General features: G+C 44.1%; 1 protein-coding gene across 2 annotated transcripts in view; it reads left to right on the top strand.

Moving 5' to 3' along the window:
• The first annotated feature begins 409 nt into the window (after nucleotides 1-409).
• The window catches only part of ADAMTS3 (ADAM metallopeptidase with thrombospondin type 1 motif 3), a 281800-nt gene continuing 266137 nt past the window's right edge, over nucleotides 410-16072 (top strand). For both annotated transcript variants that reach the window (XM_088448355.1, XM_088448353.1), the window contains exons 1-2: nucleotides 410-1137; nucleotides 2007-2034. In XM_088448355.1, the coding sequence (XP_088304481.1) occupies nucleotides 1069-1137; nucleotides 2007-2034 (97 nt within the window). In that variant the 5' untranslated portion in view covers nucleotides 410-1068. The remainder of the gene's footprint in view (nucleotides 1138-2006; nucleotides 2035-16072) is intronic.

Genomic DNA, 16072 nt, shown 5'->3' with positions numbered 1-16072 from the left:
AATATTAGTCACATTCTTTAGGAATGCTAAATATATTTGCATCAATTTGTCCCTCTTTTGTTGTGTAGCTCACATGTAATTTGCAGGGGTCTGGATAGCAGTAAACTTCATGCAAGTTGCACATTTTGTATAGTAACAATGGGAAATCCATGCTGTCAGAATAATCATATCCCAGCTTACAGACATATAAAGTCATGGCTAATGATTTTTAAAGGTCCCGAGGGTGTATATGCAAATTCCTGTAGCTAGACTTATTACTGTATCCCTGCAACCAATCTTCTGATTTGCACCTACGGGCAGTCACTAAGTTCTCTCTGAGTCTGACCAGGGAGGAGGAGGGGATGGGGCCTTGACGTTTCAGTGGGAGGTGTCTGTCCGGCCTGTATTAGATCTTTGGGAGGCTGCAGGGGGAAAGCAGACAGCTCTCTCTGAGCAATAGAGTCACACACTGACTCTCCCTCTCCTTCTTCCTCCTGCAAGCTTTGCTTTCTTTTGCCCCCTTACATTTAGATATCTTTTATTTTCTTGCTTTAACTGGAAAGTTTATCATTACTTCCTACTTTTTGCATTCCCCCCTATTTAACCTTGGCAGAGACTTGACTCTTTACAGCAGAGCACATAAAAAGCAGACTAAAAAGATTTCTCCCCTGACTGTCTGCCCTTTCCCTCTAGCTTAAAGGGCTAGTACAAGTAAAGTTCTACTAATGCTTACCTGTTAATGTAACAAGAAGACTGGAAAGCCTTTGTACTTAAGGATCACGCTTTCCCCAATCCCTAGAACTAGATATAGTAGTCTGACAAGTCTCGTCCCCTACTCAGGACGTTACTGTACCTTAGATGTGCTTTAGAGGTATCCTACAACACTCCCATTGAAACTCACTTTCATAGAAAAGACTGGTCCTCAGGGACCTAAGCTGAGACCTTTATAAAGCCTAGAAGTAGTATGATAACAGGAGTGAGGGAGGACGCTCAGATGAGCTGCTGAGGAAAACCTGAGGCGGATCTGTAACAAAAATATATATTTGTGGACTCTATTTTGTGGAGGATTAGACATTACCCGGACTCGTGATGGTTCTCCTGTCACTGTGCTTTATAGTAGCCCTGGTTGTGATAGATTGCAAGACTTCAGCTGGACAAGTAAGTATATATTGTATCTACATATTTTATCTTTAAAATACAACTACTATCACTCTCTTCACTGTTAAGATCTCAGTTTATCCCAAAGGAGTTGTTTCTTTTTTATATGCACAGTTGTGATTTGCTTCCTGTAGTTTCCACAACTACAAGTAATGACAGAAATCTTTGTGTAAAAGAAGGGATCATGATAATTCTGTCATCTTTAAATATAACGGAGCAGTTGCTACACGTGTCAGTGGTAAGACGTTATATAGCCTCCTTGACAGATCCAAGCTAAAAGCTCCCCCTACCTGACAACTTCCATTTCACATACTTCAAGCTTACCTTGTTTTCTATTACTCCAAATAGGCATTTACACACTGCCTGGCTCATCACACTTATGTTTTACCAATTAATTTTGTTATGCTAAACTTGGATATACAGAACTAGTCATGATGTAGTTAGTGGCGTCTGACATTGCTTCCAGCTAGTTTCACTGTTATAAAATGATTCTTGAACTAACAGGATATGATCGATTTTTCCATCAGGAGCCTGAAGCGCCCACAGGAATAGTTAATTAACTTTAAGGCCTTTGGCTACCGGATTTGTTGGCACAACCTCAGTGATTTATTGAATGGTGTACTCATTGCTGAGATTTTTTGGGTTGATCCATCTATGTTAAACATATTATGAACGCTCTTGGACTATAGGTGGTAACACAGATGTTTATTCAGCTATGGAAAACCCACCAATAAACTTAAAAGTTGCCTGGAGCAATTTTGGTTTTCTACCACGCACAAGCCATACAGTGTGCTTTAACTGTGAAGTGTCCACACAACTCAATAAACTAATGTTCTGTTTTCTTTTTTCTTTTCTTTTATTTATTTCAGGCTGGCAATGAAGGAAACACCCGGATAGGTAAGAGCTTAATTTGACAAGGAACATATGTAGTTTAATCTGTAAGGAATGCAAATACGTTCTATTGAAACTATGGGCAGTAATATAGCTGAGGACAGTATTCTAAGAAGTAACCATTGTTTCCCAAAATCTTATTGGTAGTGCAACAATTGCTGAACGTATTGATGCACAGCAATTTGTCTTGCTCTGCTTGATAGCATCTGATTAGGTTAGAGTGTTCCTTAGCTATATTCTTTTTTTTCTATAAAAATACAGCAGAACGAGACTGTGTACATATCATGCTATTTTTGCACGGCTGTGCTTATTGCGGGCTGGTCTAAAAGTTATTCCTACTCTCCTGCCAGATTTATTCTTGGATAGGGGTATATTTACTAAAGTGGAGATTTTGCCCATGGCAACCAATAAGATTCTACTTAACATTTAACTAGCACCTTCTAGAAGATGATAGCTAGAATCTGATTGGTTGCTGTAGGCAACATCTCCACTTCTAAAAACTCTCACTTTAGTAAATTTACCGCTAAATGTCAGTACTACCAGTTGCTTGAGTACCGCAACAGTGCTCAGTGGTAGGTAGGGAATTCATTAGAAACCAGACAAAAAAGGATATATGATAAAATCTAAACAACATTCATCACTTGTCCTGAATCCCATGTATCTATTGTTAGTGTAGCTGTCAAGTGCTGTATTTTAGAATACTCTTTTCAGCATTTTTAGAAATAATCCATGCGTTCATAAATAACTCTTTATAATCAGTGTGTAAGTGTATATAGATAAGATTAGAGAGCAGTTAGCTAGGTAAGCAATGGTTGAAAGGCACAAGGCATTATTTTCCTTGCCAAAGAGGCTGAATATAATAAAAGTTCTCCTATATTTATAAATGATAATATTTAACAGGCATGCGTCCTTTTTTCAGAGCAGTGCAGTTGATATGAAATATCCTTTAATATTAATACAGGCAAATAAATTTTTTTGTGCGGAATTGCATATGACTATTTTAGTTTCCATCAGTCTGAGATTTCTAGGCACAGTCCCTGGAAAGTTGTGTATCTAACAGTGTTACTTTTTGTGTTCTGTATGAAACTTTCAGTGCAGATGGTTTGTGTAAGTTAAGATGAATGGAGTGTAAACTGTAGTTGAATTGCGTAACAATGATATCCAGTGTTAAGTACGTCATTTTAGGGATTATGTTTATGTCTGGATAATTTGTATCTAGGTTTATATGCCTATACTGTAGATCACATTGCCTGGCAAAAAAAGTATACCTTATTTTTTTTTTACCTAAAGAGGATCACATGGATGTTTTTGAACTAATCAGAAACAGTTATATATTGCACAAATCACCCCTCACTCTGTTTCCCATAGAAAATGGTTGGTATATATTAGTCCGCTCCCTGTTTGCTAATCACTGAATGGGTCTTGATTTTTTTTCCCATTGTGCCACTCTCCTCCCACACTGTGTTTCCCCCACTCAGGGGCTGGCTCTACAGAGTGAGAACACTGCCCATTGAGAGATTAGCACACTATTTGGGCTGATTTTCATGCTAGTCTCTTAACAAGCCAAACCCTTTCCAGGACAGATAATGGTGGGAAAAAAAAACAACTCTCAGGCTTTAGCACATGGAAGAGATTGTATATACCAACCATGACAAGGCTTTGTAAATACACCACTAATTCCTTATTAAGAAGTCAGGAGTATACAAAGCTATAAGGTGCTGTTTCAGGCCCTGATTCAGAAGTGCCCGCAAAAAGCGAGCGCTCGCTCTGAATCAGGGCGGGCGTTTGTTTTTTTAGTTGCGGCCTCTTGGCCGCTCACATAGCTGTGGTTACCACCCACAGCTTATGCGAGCGGCCACCATCGGGCTTGCGACGAGACCCTTGCGGTAGGGTCTCGTTGCCGCAAGCCCCAGTGGACTTCCTGCTCTAATAGAGCAGGAAGTCCACCTACTGACATCACGAGTGATGTCAGTAGGGCCGCCCACAAACAGCAGGCGTTCCTGCAGGAACCCCTCCGTTTTTCCAGCCACCCCCCCGTCCCGCCTTCCTAACGGGGCGAGTTGTCGATCAACATCGACAGCCGCCCCTTTTGGATGCGAGCGCTGGAGCGAGTGCTTTTCGCGCTCGCTCCGGAGCACGCGCAGTGCATATGCTGCGTGTGCGCACTGCCTAACAATCGACGCGCTTGCGAGCGGGTCTGAATCAGGCCCTCAGTGTGCACATGTACATGCTAGCTGAGCATGTTACTGGCCATAGCCAAGTTTCTTACCATATGTATGTTTTGGTGTACACTTCATCTTTCATGTAATACTTGATTGAAATGTAATACTTAAAATAATTATACAGTGTAATGGTCACTTTAGCCGACTTTGGGCCTGATTCAGACCCACTCACGAGCAGCTGTCCGCTCGCAAGTGGGTCGATGTTGTGTACTGCGCATGCGCACGACGGCGGGAGCTCCGTCGTGCGCATGCGCCAGACGCGACGAGCGAAGGACTTTCCTTCGCTCGTTGTGTCTGATCAAAGGGGGCGTGCTGTCGATGTTGATTGACAGCACGCCCCCTTTGGTGGGCGTGCCGGGGGCGTGCCTCCCTGACGGGGGCGTTCCCAAGGGAACGCCTACCGTCAGAAGCCGGCCCACTGACATCACTAGTGATGTCAGTGGGAGTGATTTTGGCTCTGATAGAGCCAAAATCACTCCGGGCCTTGCGGTTGAAAACCTCAACCGCAGGCTCTGGCTCGCAGTGGCGATGGTCGCGATGGTCAAGACCATCGCGGCCATCAAACTGCACGCTCGTATAGGCTGTGGGTGGTGACCCACAGCTATACGAGCGTCCAGGAGGACGCTCCATAATTATGGAGGGCGGCCCTCATTCAGAGCGTGCGCTCTGCTCAGAGCGTACGGCTCTGAATGAGGGCCTTTGTCCTTACTCCTCTTTAATCTATACCTCTTTGCAACCCACTGCACCCACACAACTTTTATATATATATATATATATATATATATTTATATATATATATATATAATTTCTTTATTTTAAATGGTCAATCAAACACATTAGTACAGAAATAAGGGGGCAACAATAGCCCAATACAGACCAGATTTTAAGAACAATAGTAAACAGAAAAAAAAACTGATCAAATACTTAATAGAAGAGAAAGGGGGAAACAGGGTAAGGAGAGGGGAAGGAAGGGGAGAGAGCACGAAACATCATCATAAGGGTCGATGCACATCAAACATCTAAAAATAAGAAGGTACAGCAACTTAGAGCTAAAACAAAAAAGTTGGAGGGAAAAATTCAGATGTCGCCCATGGGTCCCCTTATGGAATTAGCGGAAGGGGGAGGGGGACTGCATTCAGCAATCAGCCAGGGTGCCCAAACTTGAGTGAAAACATGCCCTTGGTCATGGAGGTATAAGTTATCTCCTCCATGGTCGCAATATACCAAATCTGACTCTTAAATACAGAGAGAAGTGGTAGGGAGGTCTTTTTCCAGTTTAGAGCTTTAAGGTATTTTACCACCATCAAGATATATGCAGCCAGTTTCTTCGAAAGTTTGCCAATGTGGGTAGCACAATAAAAATGTCCTGGGATCTTTTGAGATCGGAGCATCCAGAAGGGAATTCAGGAGACCATGAACAGAGTCCCAAAAGGGAACAATAATTGGACAGGTCCACCAAATATGGATCATAGTACCCCTGCAGCCACAACCCCACCAACAATCGGGTGAAGAAGATGGTTACATTTTATGAAGTCTCTTAGGGTTATATTACCACCGATAAATTTTATATGCAGTCTCGTTAATTTTGGTTGCAATAGAACTTTTGGCTATTCAGTCTCATGTCGTCCCAGGCCTCATCATCCCGGGGAGATCCAAGATCTCGTTTACCAATCAATTTTGTCGGGTCTAAGAGGAGAGCACAAAGCTTGGAAATCATATCCTTAGATAAGGGGTGATGCTTACAAAGATTCTCAAAAGGGGTAAGGACTCAGAGAACAGAGAGTGAAAGTAGGGATTGTAAAAAATGTCGAATCTGAAAAAATTCTAAAGAATTAAGTGTCTGAGATGTGATTTTCTGTTGTAATGCTGACAGAGATAACCATTGGTCTTGGTCCTTTCCAAAACTTTAACTGCAATTCTCGGGAGTCTGTGATTCCAAATAAAATGAACAAGAGCTTTTTGAACATTACTTAGGAAAACAGTGGGAACAGCTACGGGGAGAGTTTGAAAAAGATAGAGCCATTTTGGTATAATATTCATTTTGACAGCTATAATCCTGCCCAGCCAGGAGATAATAAGGCGATTCCAGGAGGTCAAGTCGGCCTGCATTCTGGAAAGCAGAGATGGAAAATTTTCACGGAAGAGAGAGTCATAGTGGGAAGTCAAGTAAAAGCCCAGGTATTTGATTTTTTGGGGTTGCCACCTAAAGTTAAAATTAGTTTGAAGGTTTTCAGCATCTCGCGGGGAAACGTGGAGCTGCATGGCCTCTGATTTGGAGTAATTAATTTATAGCCTCAGACAGTGCTATAGGACCGAAGGACAGAAAAGAGGTTGGGGAGAGAAATTGTCCGTTGGGTCAGGGATACAAGAATATCGTCCGCAAAGAGAGAAATCTTAGGCTCTAAAATACCCACCTGTACTCCCTGAATAACAGGATTGGATCTAATATGAGAGGCAAGCACTTAAATTATAAGAGCAAACACCAGGGGGGATAAGGGGCAGCCCTGCCTTGTGCCATTATTAATATTAACTGGGCCAGAAGGGATACCATTAATCAGGACTGTAGCAGAGGGAGTAGAGTATAGCGCCAGGAGACCAGAGATGCCATAGGATTCAAGAGCAGCCTCCATAAAGCTCCAGGAGATCCTGTCAAATGCTTTTTCAGCATCTAGAGAGAGTAAAATAGTAGGGGATCTCCTGGAGTTCGAAATATGAATAAGATCAATAGCACGTCTGGTGTTATCTCTCGCCTGGCGACCCGGTATAAATCCTACCTGGTCATAATGGATCAAGGAGTTGAGAAATGGATTCAAATGGTTTGACAGAATTTTAGGAAATATTTAAAATCTAAATTAAGGAAGGAGATGGGCCTATAGCTGGCACAGTTAAGTAGATCTTTGCCTTCTTTAGGGATCATCACAATTCTAGCTTCCAGCATCTCAGAAGGGAAAGAGTCGCCCTGGAGAAGCCTATTAAAAAGGTTATAAAGATGAGGAAGGAGTAAGCCTGAGAATTTTTTGTAATACGCGGGCGTAAATCCGTCAGGACCCGGAGATTGCTGTTTTTTAGTAGATATTATATTCTGTTCAATCTCCTAAACCGATATCTCGGAGTTAAGGTGTCCTATAGCACTATGAGACAACTTTGGCAGATTGGACTTGGGGAGAGAATCGGAAATAAACTCAGAGTGAGACAGAAGAGATTTGGTGGCTGGAGAGTGCAGATTATAGAGGTCAGCATAATAAGATTGGAAGGCGGTTCTAATGGCCGCAGGGTCGTGAACCAACTGGTGGTGAGAATCACGGATTAAAATAATATTTTTATGGGTCCTGGCAGATCGAAGTCATGATGCAAGAATTTTATCCGCTTTATCTCCTTTCTCATAAAAGGGCTGGCGAAGCCATTTAAGGCATTGGCCACTTGTTTAGAAAGAAGCAGATCAAGTTTGAACTTAGGGCCTGATTCAGACCCATTCGCAAGCAGCCGCTCGCTCGTACGCAGCCGATGTTATGCATTAGCATCACAGTGCGCGTGCGCAAACTATTTTGAGCAATCGGGTAGCGCTCGCTCGCCCAGCAAAGACAGCACAGTGGAATGAGTGACAGGAGAGGCCGTTTGTGGGTGGTAACAAGGGTAGGGCAGTAGTAACGGAGGAGTGGAGTTGCGAACGCAGGCATGCCTAAGTGTTTCAAGGCCGTTTCAGAGGCGTGCATAATTAACAGGCAGCGTCAGAGTACACGTCACCTGGTTGATTGTTACACAGAACTGCTCGCAGTGCTTGCGGTAGGGTACAGTCAACCACAAACGCTGCGGTCTGATCCGATGGTTCCCGATGTACCGATGTTTGTATATACTTCCTGGTGATGACGTATGCTAGTGGGCGGCTAAAGACAGGCTGGTGGGCGTCTATAAACACAAAGTGATTGCTCGCCAAGACAAAGTGGGCATGCTTATGCCTTGCCGTGCGATCGCCCACCTTGACGTCACTTAGCTGAATTTGCATACGCTGGGAGCGAGTGGCCGCATCTAGAGAACGGGTCTGAATCAGGTCCTTAGTCGCCCGGAGTTCCGACAAGATAGTAGAATCGGGATAATTTATGTTGTGATTCCAGGGTGTCACACACAACTTATTGCTTTGATTTTGTTTGTTTTTTCTCTCTTTATGTGACAGTTTGTCTATAGTTTAAGATTTAAAAAAAAAACAAAGAAAATGTCAAAATTGAGAACTCATAATCCTACCAAGAGAAAGAAGGATCCATATATCAAATGGCAATAATTTTTTCAGCTATGGTGGCAAAGTGTTTTGGCAACCAACTAAGCGTTCAGAAGCTGAGCTCTTGTAGCTTGTCACCTAACACATAACACCATATCAGGATATGCTTGCATACAAATCCCAGTGCTGGCTACATACATTCCTTGTGCATGAGCAGTACGTTTAGATTCAAATCTCTTGGGAATACCGACGCCTATCTTAATCCCGACGCTAGAATACAGAAGGACGCCGGACCGATCAAGGTAAGTCTGGGCGTCTTAGCACTTAGCCGCGCTGGGGGGATTTAGTTTTAGGGACTCCAGGGGGACTTAGGTTTAGGCACCCCCGGAGAGGGTTAGGCTAGAGGGAGGGGGGTTAGGGTTAGGCGCAACTGGGGAGATGTTAGGGTTAGACACCCCCCCAGGAGGGTTAGGTTTAGGGTGCGGGGAGTGGGGGTTAGATTTAGGCACCCCGGGGGGACATAGGGTTTGGTACCACCCGGGAGTCTTAGGGTTAGGCAGGGCCAGATTAAGGTCTGTGGGGGCCCCTGGGCAACAAACATGTGGGGCCCCTATTTAATATGGATAAAATGGGGGTATGCACAATGGGGACCGTATCGCTCGTATGACAAACATAATAAACTAAGCTTAGCGCTGTTTGTTAAATACTGAAAGGAGGACATAATCCCTGTAGCCTTACTAAAGGGGTTATGTCTCACTGTGAAATGGGGCCCATGGGCTCCACATAAAAAAAATAACCACAGGCACACACACGAATAAACATACACAATATACACCCACAGGAGAAAAAAAGACATATAAGCACCCACATGAAATATTACTCACCATTTGCGCAAGCTTAGCCACATTACACCGCGCACAGTGCCCCTAATTCACATTACACCACATAGTAGTGTCCCTTATTCATGTTATGACACACAGCAGTGCCCCTTATACACAATGCCCACAATAGTAGTGTTCCTAATACACATAATGCCCACATTAGTAGTGCCCCTTATGCAATGCCCCCAGTAGTGGTAGTTCCCCTTATGCATTGCCCCCAGTAGTAGTAGTGCCCCTTATGCAGTGCCCTCAGTAGTGGCGCCCCTTATGCAGTGCCCTCAGTAGCGGTGCCTCTTATGCAGTGCCCATAGTAGTGGCAGTGCCCACAGTGGTAGTACCCCTTATGCAGAGCCCACAGTAGTGGTGCCCTTTATGCCATGCCCCCAGGAGTGGTGCCCCTTATGCAGTGCCCCCTGTGGTAGTGCCCCCAGTAGTAATGCCCCCAGTAGTAATGCACCCTGTAGTAGTACCCCCAGAAGTAGTGCCCCCAGTAGTAGTTCCCGCATCCTTGTGCGTCCGGCTGGCCGCTCCTTGGAAATATGGGAGAGACGTCTCTCCCATAGTGCACTGCACACTGTGGGAGCCAGAAGCCGAAGCTCAGGTGTGAGCTGCGGAGAAGGACCCGGGCGCCCGGCAAATGGAGCATCCCTACGTCTCCTGTTGCGGCTACGTCTCCTGTTGCGGCCCACTTTAACCCCTGGCGGGTGTGGGAACCCCTTATGTGTGGTGGCCCCGGGATGAGCGCCCCTGTCACCCCCGTTAATCCAGCTCTGGGGTTAGGCACCACTAAATGAGGGTTTGGGAGGAGAGGGGGGATTAGGGTACTTACCAGCCTAGTCGGGATCTTGTCCTGTCAGGCTTCTGGAGTCGGGATTTGAACCTAAATAGCCGCCAGTATTTCATACCCATTCCTTGCTAAGAGACATCCTGCATTACCGCTTATTGCTGCGATACAGGATGTCTTAGAGCTTGGATGTCTCTTAGCACAATAATAGGAAGCATGTTAATACATTGACCCCAATTTTACTTTTAAAACCAAAGTGTGAAAAATAAGTAACAATTTGGTTAATATACAAAGGTAAAGTATTTTCACCACTCAAAATAACTAAATAAAATAGCCATTTACTCTGTTTTCATACAATTTGTAATCTTCATTTAATTATTTAGAAATGTTACAAACGTATTGCATGCGCAGTATGCAACAATCGACCATCTGCGTACACTTTAGCAGTTGCGATCCATGCTGAATCAGGCCCTATGTTCCCTACCATAATTACCAGTATATTTTTAGAGTGTGGGAAGAAACTGGAGTACCTTGAGGAAACTCAAGCAAGCACAGACAGAATATGCAAACTCCACACAATTAGGGTCATAGTGGGAATTGAACTCAAGACCTGCTGTGAGGAAGTGACATTTTGTTTTTTCTTTAACTATTTCTCCCTCAAAATACTAATTTAGTCAGATGTATTATTATGTGAAATATGTTTCTTTTATGTTCAAATTATGTTATTTTGCCATAAAACAGTTTTGAGAATTGATGGGAAATTTATGCACAAGTTGTCAATCTTCACAGTATGCTTTTGCAGATACTATTCAGAGTTCATTGGTCTCATTCAAGGTTCGGCATTTGCTGTTTGCATTAAAATTAATACCAATTGTAAATATTTGTATTTATAAACACTACGTAAAATTGTTATATAGCAAAAAAGTAAATATTTAACCTTTTTTTTCAATTTGAATGCCAAATACTATTGTATTTTAATGTAAAATCCATTAAACTATGAATTTAAGCTTGAAAGTAGGTAATTTAACCATGCATGATATGGTTTGACCTGGTGTGAACTGACATGAAGAGGCACAAACATCGTCAAATTTGATAGAACATGGTTAAAGCTTTTACTCACCCGAGACCAGCCAATGATATTACACCAGAGAAGATGTATGATTCCAGTTATTTTTGGAGTGGTTGATTAGTTAATCCTATAACATGTTCTTGTACAGCAGGGGCGCTGAGAGGGGGGTGGAGCGGGTACAAATTACCCGGGCCTGGGCTTGCTGCGAGGGCCCGGGTCCGGCACCGCTCCCCCCCTCTTACATCACACAGCAGCCTAGCACATGCTGCTGTGTGCTGGGCTGCCCTGGAGACTGCTCGCAGCTGCAGCCACAGCAGTCTCCAACAGTATGCCTGTGGGGGGAGCGATAAAGCTGATCACGCCCCCCATTGGTTATGCGCCAGGCTGAGGGGCTCACTGCGCCCACCCTCGCCAATGCGCAATGCCAAAACTTTTTTTTAACCTAAGGGGGTGTGGCCACGCCTCCCACGGTTAGGCCCGGCGTGGCTCTTGATGGGCCTGGGTGTGAGATGCGATGAGAAGTCAGGATGAAGCTAAGGCATGCATGCATACATGCATGCATGCATGACAATGAGATTAATAACTAGTACACAGTGGGCTTGATTCAGAGGTATACGCAGTCTGGGTTGCTGCTGTGTCTTCAGTAGGAGCAGATCCGAGAATTTATGCTAATGCCACAGGAGGCGTCTTTTGTAAAAAGCGGCCCACTTTCAGCTTCTCCGATCTACTGCCTGCATCCGAAGATGCAGCATCAGATCCACATTGCAACCATTGGGTGGGCCATCGGGCATCTGAGCAACCCTAAGTTTGCTCAGAATGCCCGCCACACCTAAGTTGCAGGTGCCAGAGAACCTGCGTCCAGGGATGCAGACTCTGGCTTTGGCATGCCACCAAAACCCTCCACACCCAAATACCTGCAGCCTGTCAATCAGGCTGCAGCTTACTCCACACTCTGACCTGAGCCGCAGCACCATTGCGGCACATGCACACTCTGGCTTATGCGCTGAAAACAAAATATCGCCCACTTGTGGCTGAATCTGCGTCCGGGGCTGAATCAGGCCCAGTGTACAGTATGCGCGTTGCTCTTTCCTCTTGCTGTAGGCAACTTGTCCACTTCTCCATTCTTTAGAAGGTTTGATACATCTCCCCCCATAGAGCATTTTTAGGGGAAAATGATTGAATCCATCTAGGGAGTGGAAAAGATGATGGCAAGAGCAGCAAGCTACGTGTAAGATGATGGCAAGAGCAGCAAGGTACATGTAAGGTGAGGGCAAGAGCAGCAAGGTACATGTAAGGTGAGGGCAAGAGCAGCAAGCTACATGTAAGATGAGGGCATGAGCAGCAAGCTACATGTAAGATGAAGGCAAGAGCAGCAAGCTACATGTAAGATGAAGGCAAGAGCAGCAAGCTACATGTAAGGTGAGGGCAAGAGCAGTAAGCTACATGTAAGGTGAGGGCAAGAGCATCAAGCTACATGTAAGATGAAGGCAAGAGCAGCAAGCTACATGTAAGGTGAGGGCAAGAGCAGCAAGCTACATGTAGGATGAGGGCATGAGCAGTAAGCTACATGTAAGATGAAGGCAAGAGCAGCAAGCTACATGTAAGGTGAGGGCAAGAGCAGCAAGCTACATGTAAGGTTAGGGCAAGAGCAGCAAGCTACATGTAAGGTGAGGGCAAGAGCAGCAAGCTACATGTAAGGTGAGGGCAAGAGCAGCAAGCTACATGTAAGGTGAGGGCAAGAGCAGCAAGCTACGTGTAAGTTGAGGGCATGAGCAGCAAGCTACGTGTAAGGTGAGGGCATGAGCAGCAAGCTACGTGTAAGGTGAGGGCAAGAGCAGCAAGCTACGTGTAAGGTGAGGGCAAGAGCAGCAAGCTACGTGTAAGGTGAGGGCAAGAGCAGCAAGCTACGTGTAAGGTGAGGGCAAGAGCAGCAAGCTACGTGTAAGGTGAGGGCAAGAGCAGCAAGCTACGTGTAAGGTGAGGGCAAGAGCAGCAAGCTACGTGTAAGGTGAGGGCAAGAGCAGCAAGCTACGTGTAAGGTGAGGGCAAGAGCAGCAAGCTACGTTTATGTAGCGGCCTCTGTCCAAACATCCCTAGAGCGTTAAGTACACATCAAAAGGTAAAAACAAGCTGACCGCTCATGCTGAAATGCCAATCCAAACAAATGATCTTTGTGCTTAAACTGTGTTCACAAAGTATCAGTGCAAAAACTATTCCTCAGTCTACGAGCATGGCACCAGTTATGGTAGAGTGTGCCAAGAGGCTGAAATGTTCAAGAAGTTTAGCTCTCGATAGAGCAGTCCGTTAAGTTGCAAAAGAAGGCCATAATAATAACACGTTTTGGGGGGAGACTCAGTTAAGCGTGAGATACATAGGAGTGTGAGCAAAAATGAGCGAGGATTTTCTGTCTGACAACCAGCAGTACATTTGCACGTGAGGTTCCATAAGAACCTTGCTTCTAATTTGTGTCAATAAATGGAGACACTACAAATGCTCCCTATTTTTATTGCTCAACTAATAGCCTTATTATTATTATTATTATTATTATTATTATTATTATTATTATTATTCATTTTTTTCAGTTTTCTTATTGTTGGATTTTGAGCATATTTAAAAACTTCCTCATATGTGGTTTAATGGGTAGAGATCCAATTATTTTAAAACCTATTGGACACTTCTGCAACATTAACCTTGCTCCATTATAAACTGTATCCTGGCTTCCTTTTGGGTATCACAAGCGGAAAAACAAAGATGTTGATGTTCTACTAAATCTATTAATTTGATGGTCAGGAATCTAGAGAAAATAATCATTCTTGAATTTAAGGTATTATTGTTTAAATTTCTAGTGCGCTGCTGCACTGCCTCCATGATGCTTTCTTTATGGAAGCATCTGACCTTTACCAAGATGGCCGCCATTTGGTCTTCTGCGCATGTCATCTTGTCACTGTGTAAGAGCACCATTCCTGGACTTTTGTCCAGGAATGATGATGTTTGTTTGTACATGCCAGATGACATTTTGCCTCTTTCTCAGTCCCGTTTTTTGGAGGGAAAAATCCGAACTCGGCGTGCAAATTCGAACCTATCCGAGCCTGCACATCCCTACTTTGGAGGTGCGAGAAAGAAGACATGGTGATTTCTATAGGAATCGCCACATCCCATTTTCAGTCACCTTATTGAATAGCAAAACCCTGCGGCTGCATGAAAAAAAACCATGCCGCAGGGTTTTTTCATTTTCATGCCCGTAATTGGATATGCCCCCTAGTCTGTAGGTATGTATTAGGCCTGACTCCTGCTAATTTGCATTCAGTGAGTAAATCACTGCTCTGCTCTCTCTCTCTAAGATACTGTGCTTCTGCTACTCTCCTCTGTGCGCTTGTCTCGTTCCTGCTCTTTATTTTCACTTCTGCTGCCATCTCTTACTGCATCTTATGATTCCTCTCTCTGTCTCACTTTCCTGACTCCTGCGCACCCTTTCTCACCTCCTCCCTCACATTTCTCCCTGCCCAGTTGCCACTTGATTTCTACTGTCACTTGCCCTTATCACCTGACACCGCTCATGTGATGTCATCCTGACATCTTGAGGAGCTGCAGAGGCTGCTGAGGATTGTAGTCCATGAACTTTGTGTGTAATGCCATTCGCGCCGCATACAGAGCGTGATACTCCGTGTCAGAAGTAATCCCTCCCCATAGCCGGGTGTTACACTAGCATGGGACATTCTGAAAGTTTTGATGGTGCACCAAGCAGGCATCTCAGCCCTTGCACATTCAGCTGCACACTTGTACACCAAGGGAAGGGCTGATACTAGCATTATCTTATGGTAGTAAATGTGTTTACGGCAAAAGAAGCTAAAGCGGATGCAGCAGTGTGCAACTCAGAATCAGCCCCATTGAATGTCGATCTCCAGTGCCGAATACCCCTCTGCAACTCCATACTCCTCAGATATTGCTTTTAAGTACTATTTATACACATTTAGTAACCTGGTAACACTGGTGCTAGCACAAAGCCCAGTGACTGCATCGCAGCTTTTGTCAGTGACTAAATGGCTCTTGTTGGTGAGTCACACTGTTCCCTAGCAAGCATAATGGGGCACTGTGTTGGTGGGCTTGGACCAGTGTCGGTTTAGTCAGGGGAGACCATTATACGCTTGTTGATTGGTTTAAAGTCACCCACCAGGATTGTTAATGTTACTAAATTGAGTTACCTTTTGATGCCGGTAAATCAAGGCAGTGGTGTTATGTGACTTCTCAGAAAGGACCTCAAGAGGGTACGACACTGACAAAGAGCATATTTCTAGTTACACTACAATGATACTAATGAACCTGCCTCCTCCATCTATTATACCACCACAAAGGTAGGAAATGGCACCTGGGAAGGAGATATATTTAATTAAGTACCTAAAGAATAAGAAAACAGCAATCATTAATTCCAGAGGCCAAACTTGGGATAACTCAGCTCATTATCCATATTTGGTAGAGGGGCCACTGATGTTGCTATAGCCTCCCTTATAAGAGCAGACCAGAGGTCTTCTTCTCCAGAAGAGGACCCCTGCTAAATTGCTCTGGCTTTACGATGGTGACCTGGCATTGCTGGGCCTCCTCTCTTTTGGGCTTTTGGACTTTGTAACAGCTGCCCCCACTGCATCACAATCTTTAACAGTCTATTTTGTTTGTCTTCTGTTTGTAAATGTGTATATCTATTTATTTGGAAATAGTACATTGATACTTTTATATTCTTGTGTTACATTTATGTATTTCCTTTTAGTTATTTAACTTTTTTATTTGAACATAATTATGGAATAATCTTGCACACCTTTTCCCACAGAAAGTTGAGTCTCTGAAAGGGCTTCATTATAAATTTAGACTCTGTCTCACTTT

Source organism: Taudactylus pleione, unplaced genomic scaffold, assembly GCF_031769625.1.
Source record: "Taudactylus pleione unplaced genomic scaffold, aTauple2 ptg000454l, whole genome shotgun sequence".
Taxonomy (NCBI): Eukaryota; Metazoa; Chordata; class Amphibia; order Anura; family Myobatrachidae; genus Taudactylus; species Taudactylus pleione.
Note: the sequence above shows the minus strand (reverse complement) of the source record. Positions and strands in the feature narration are given on the sequence as shown.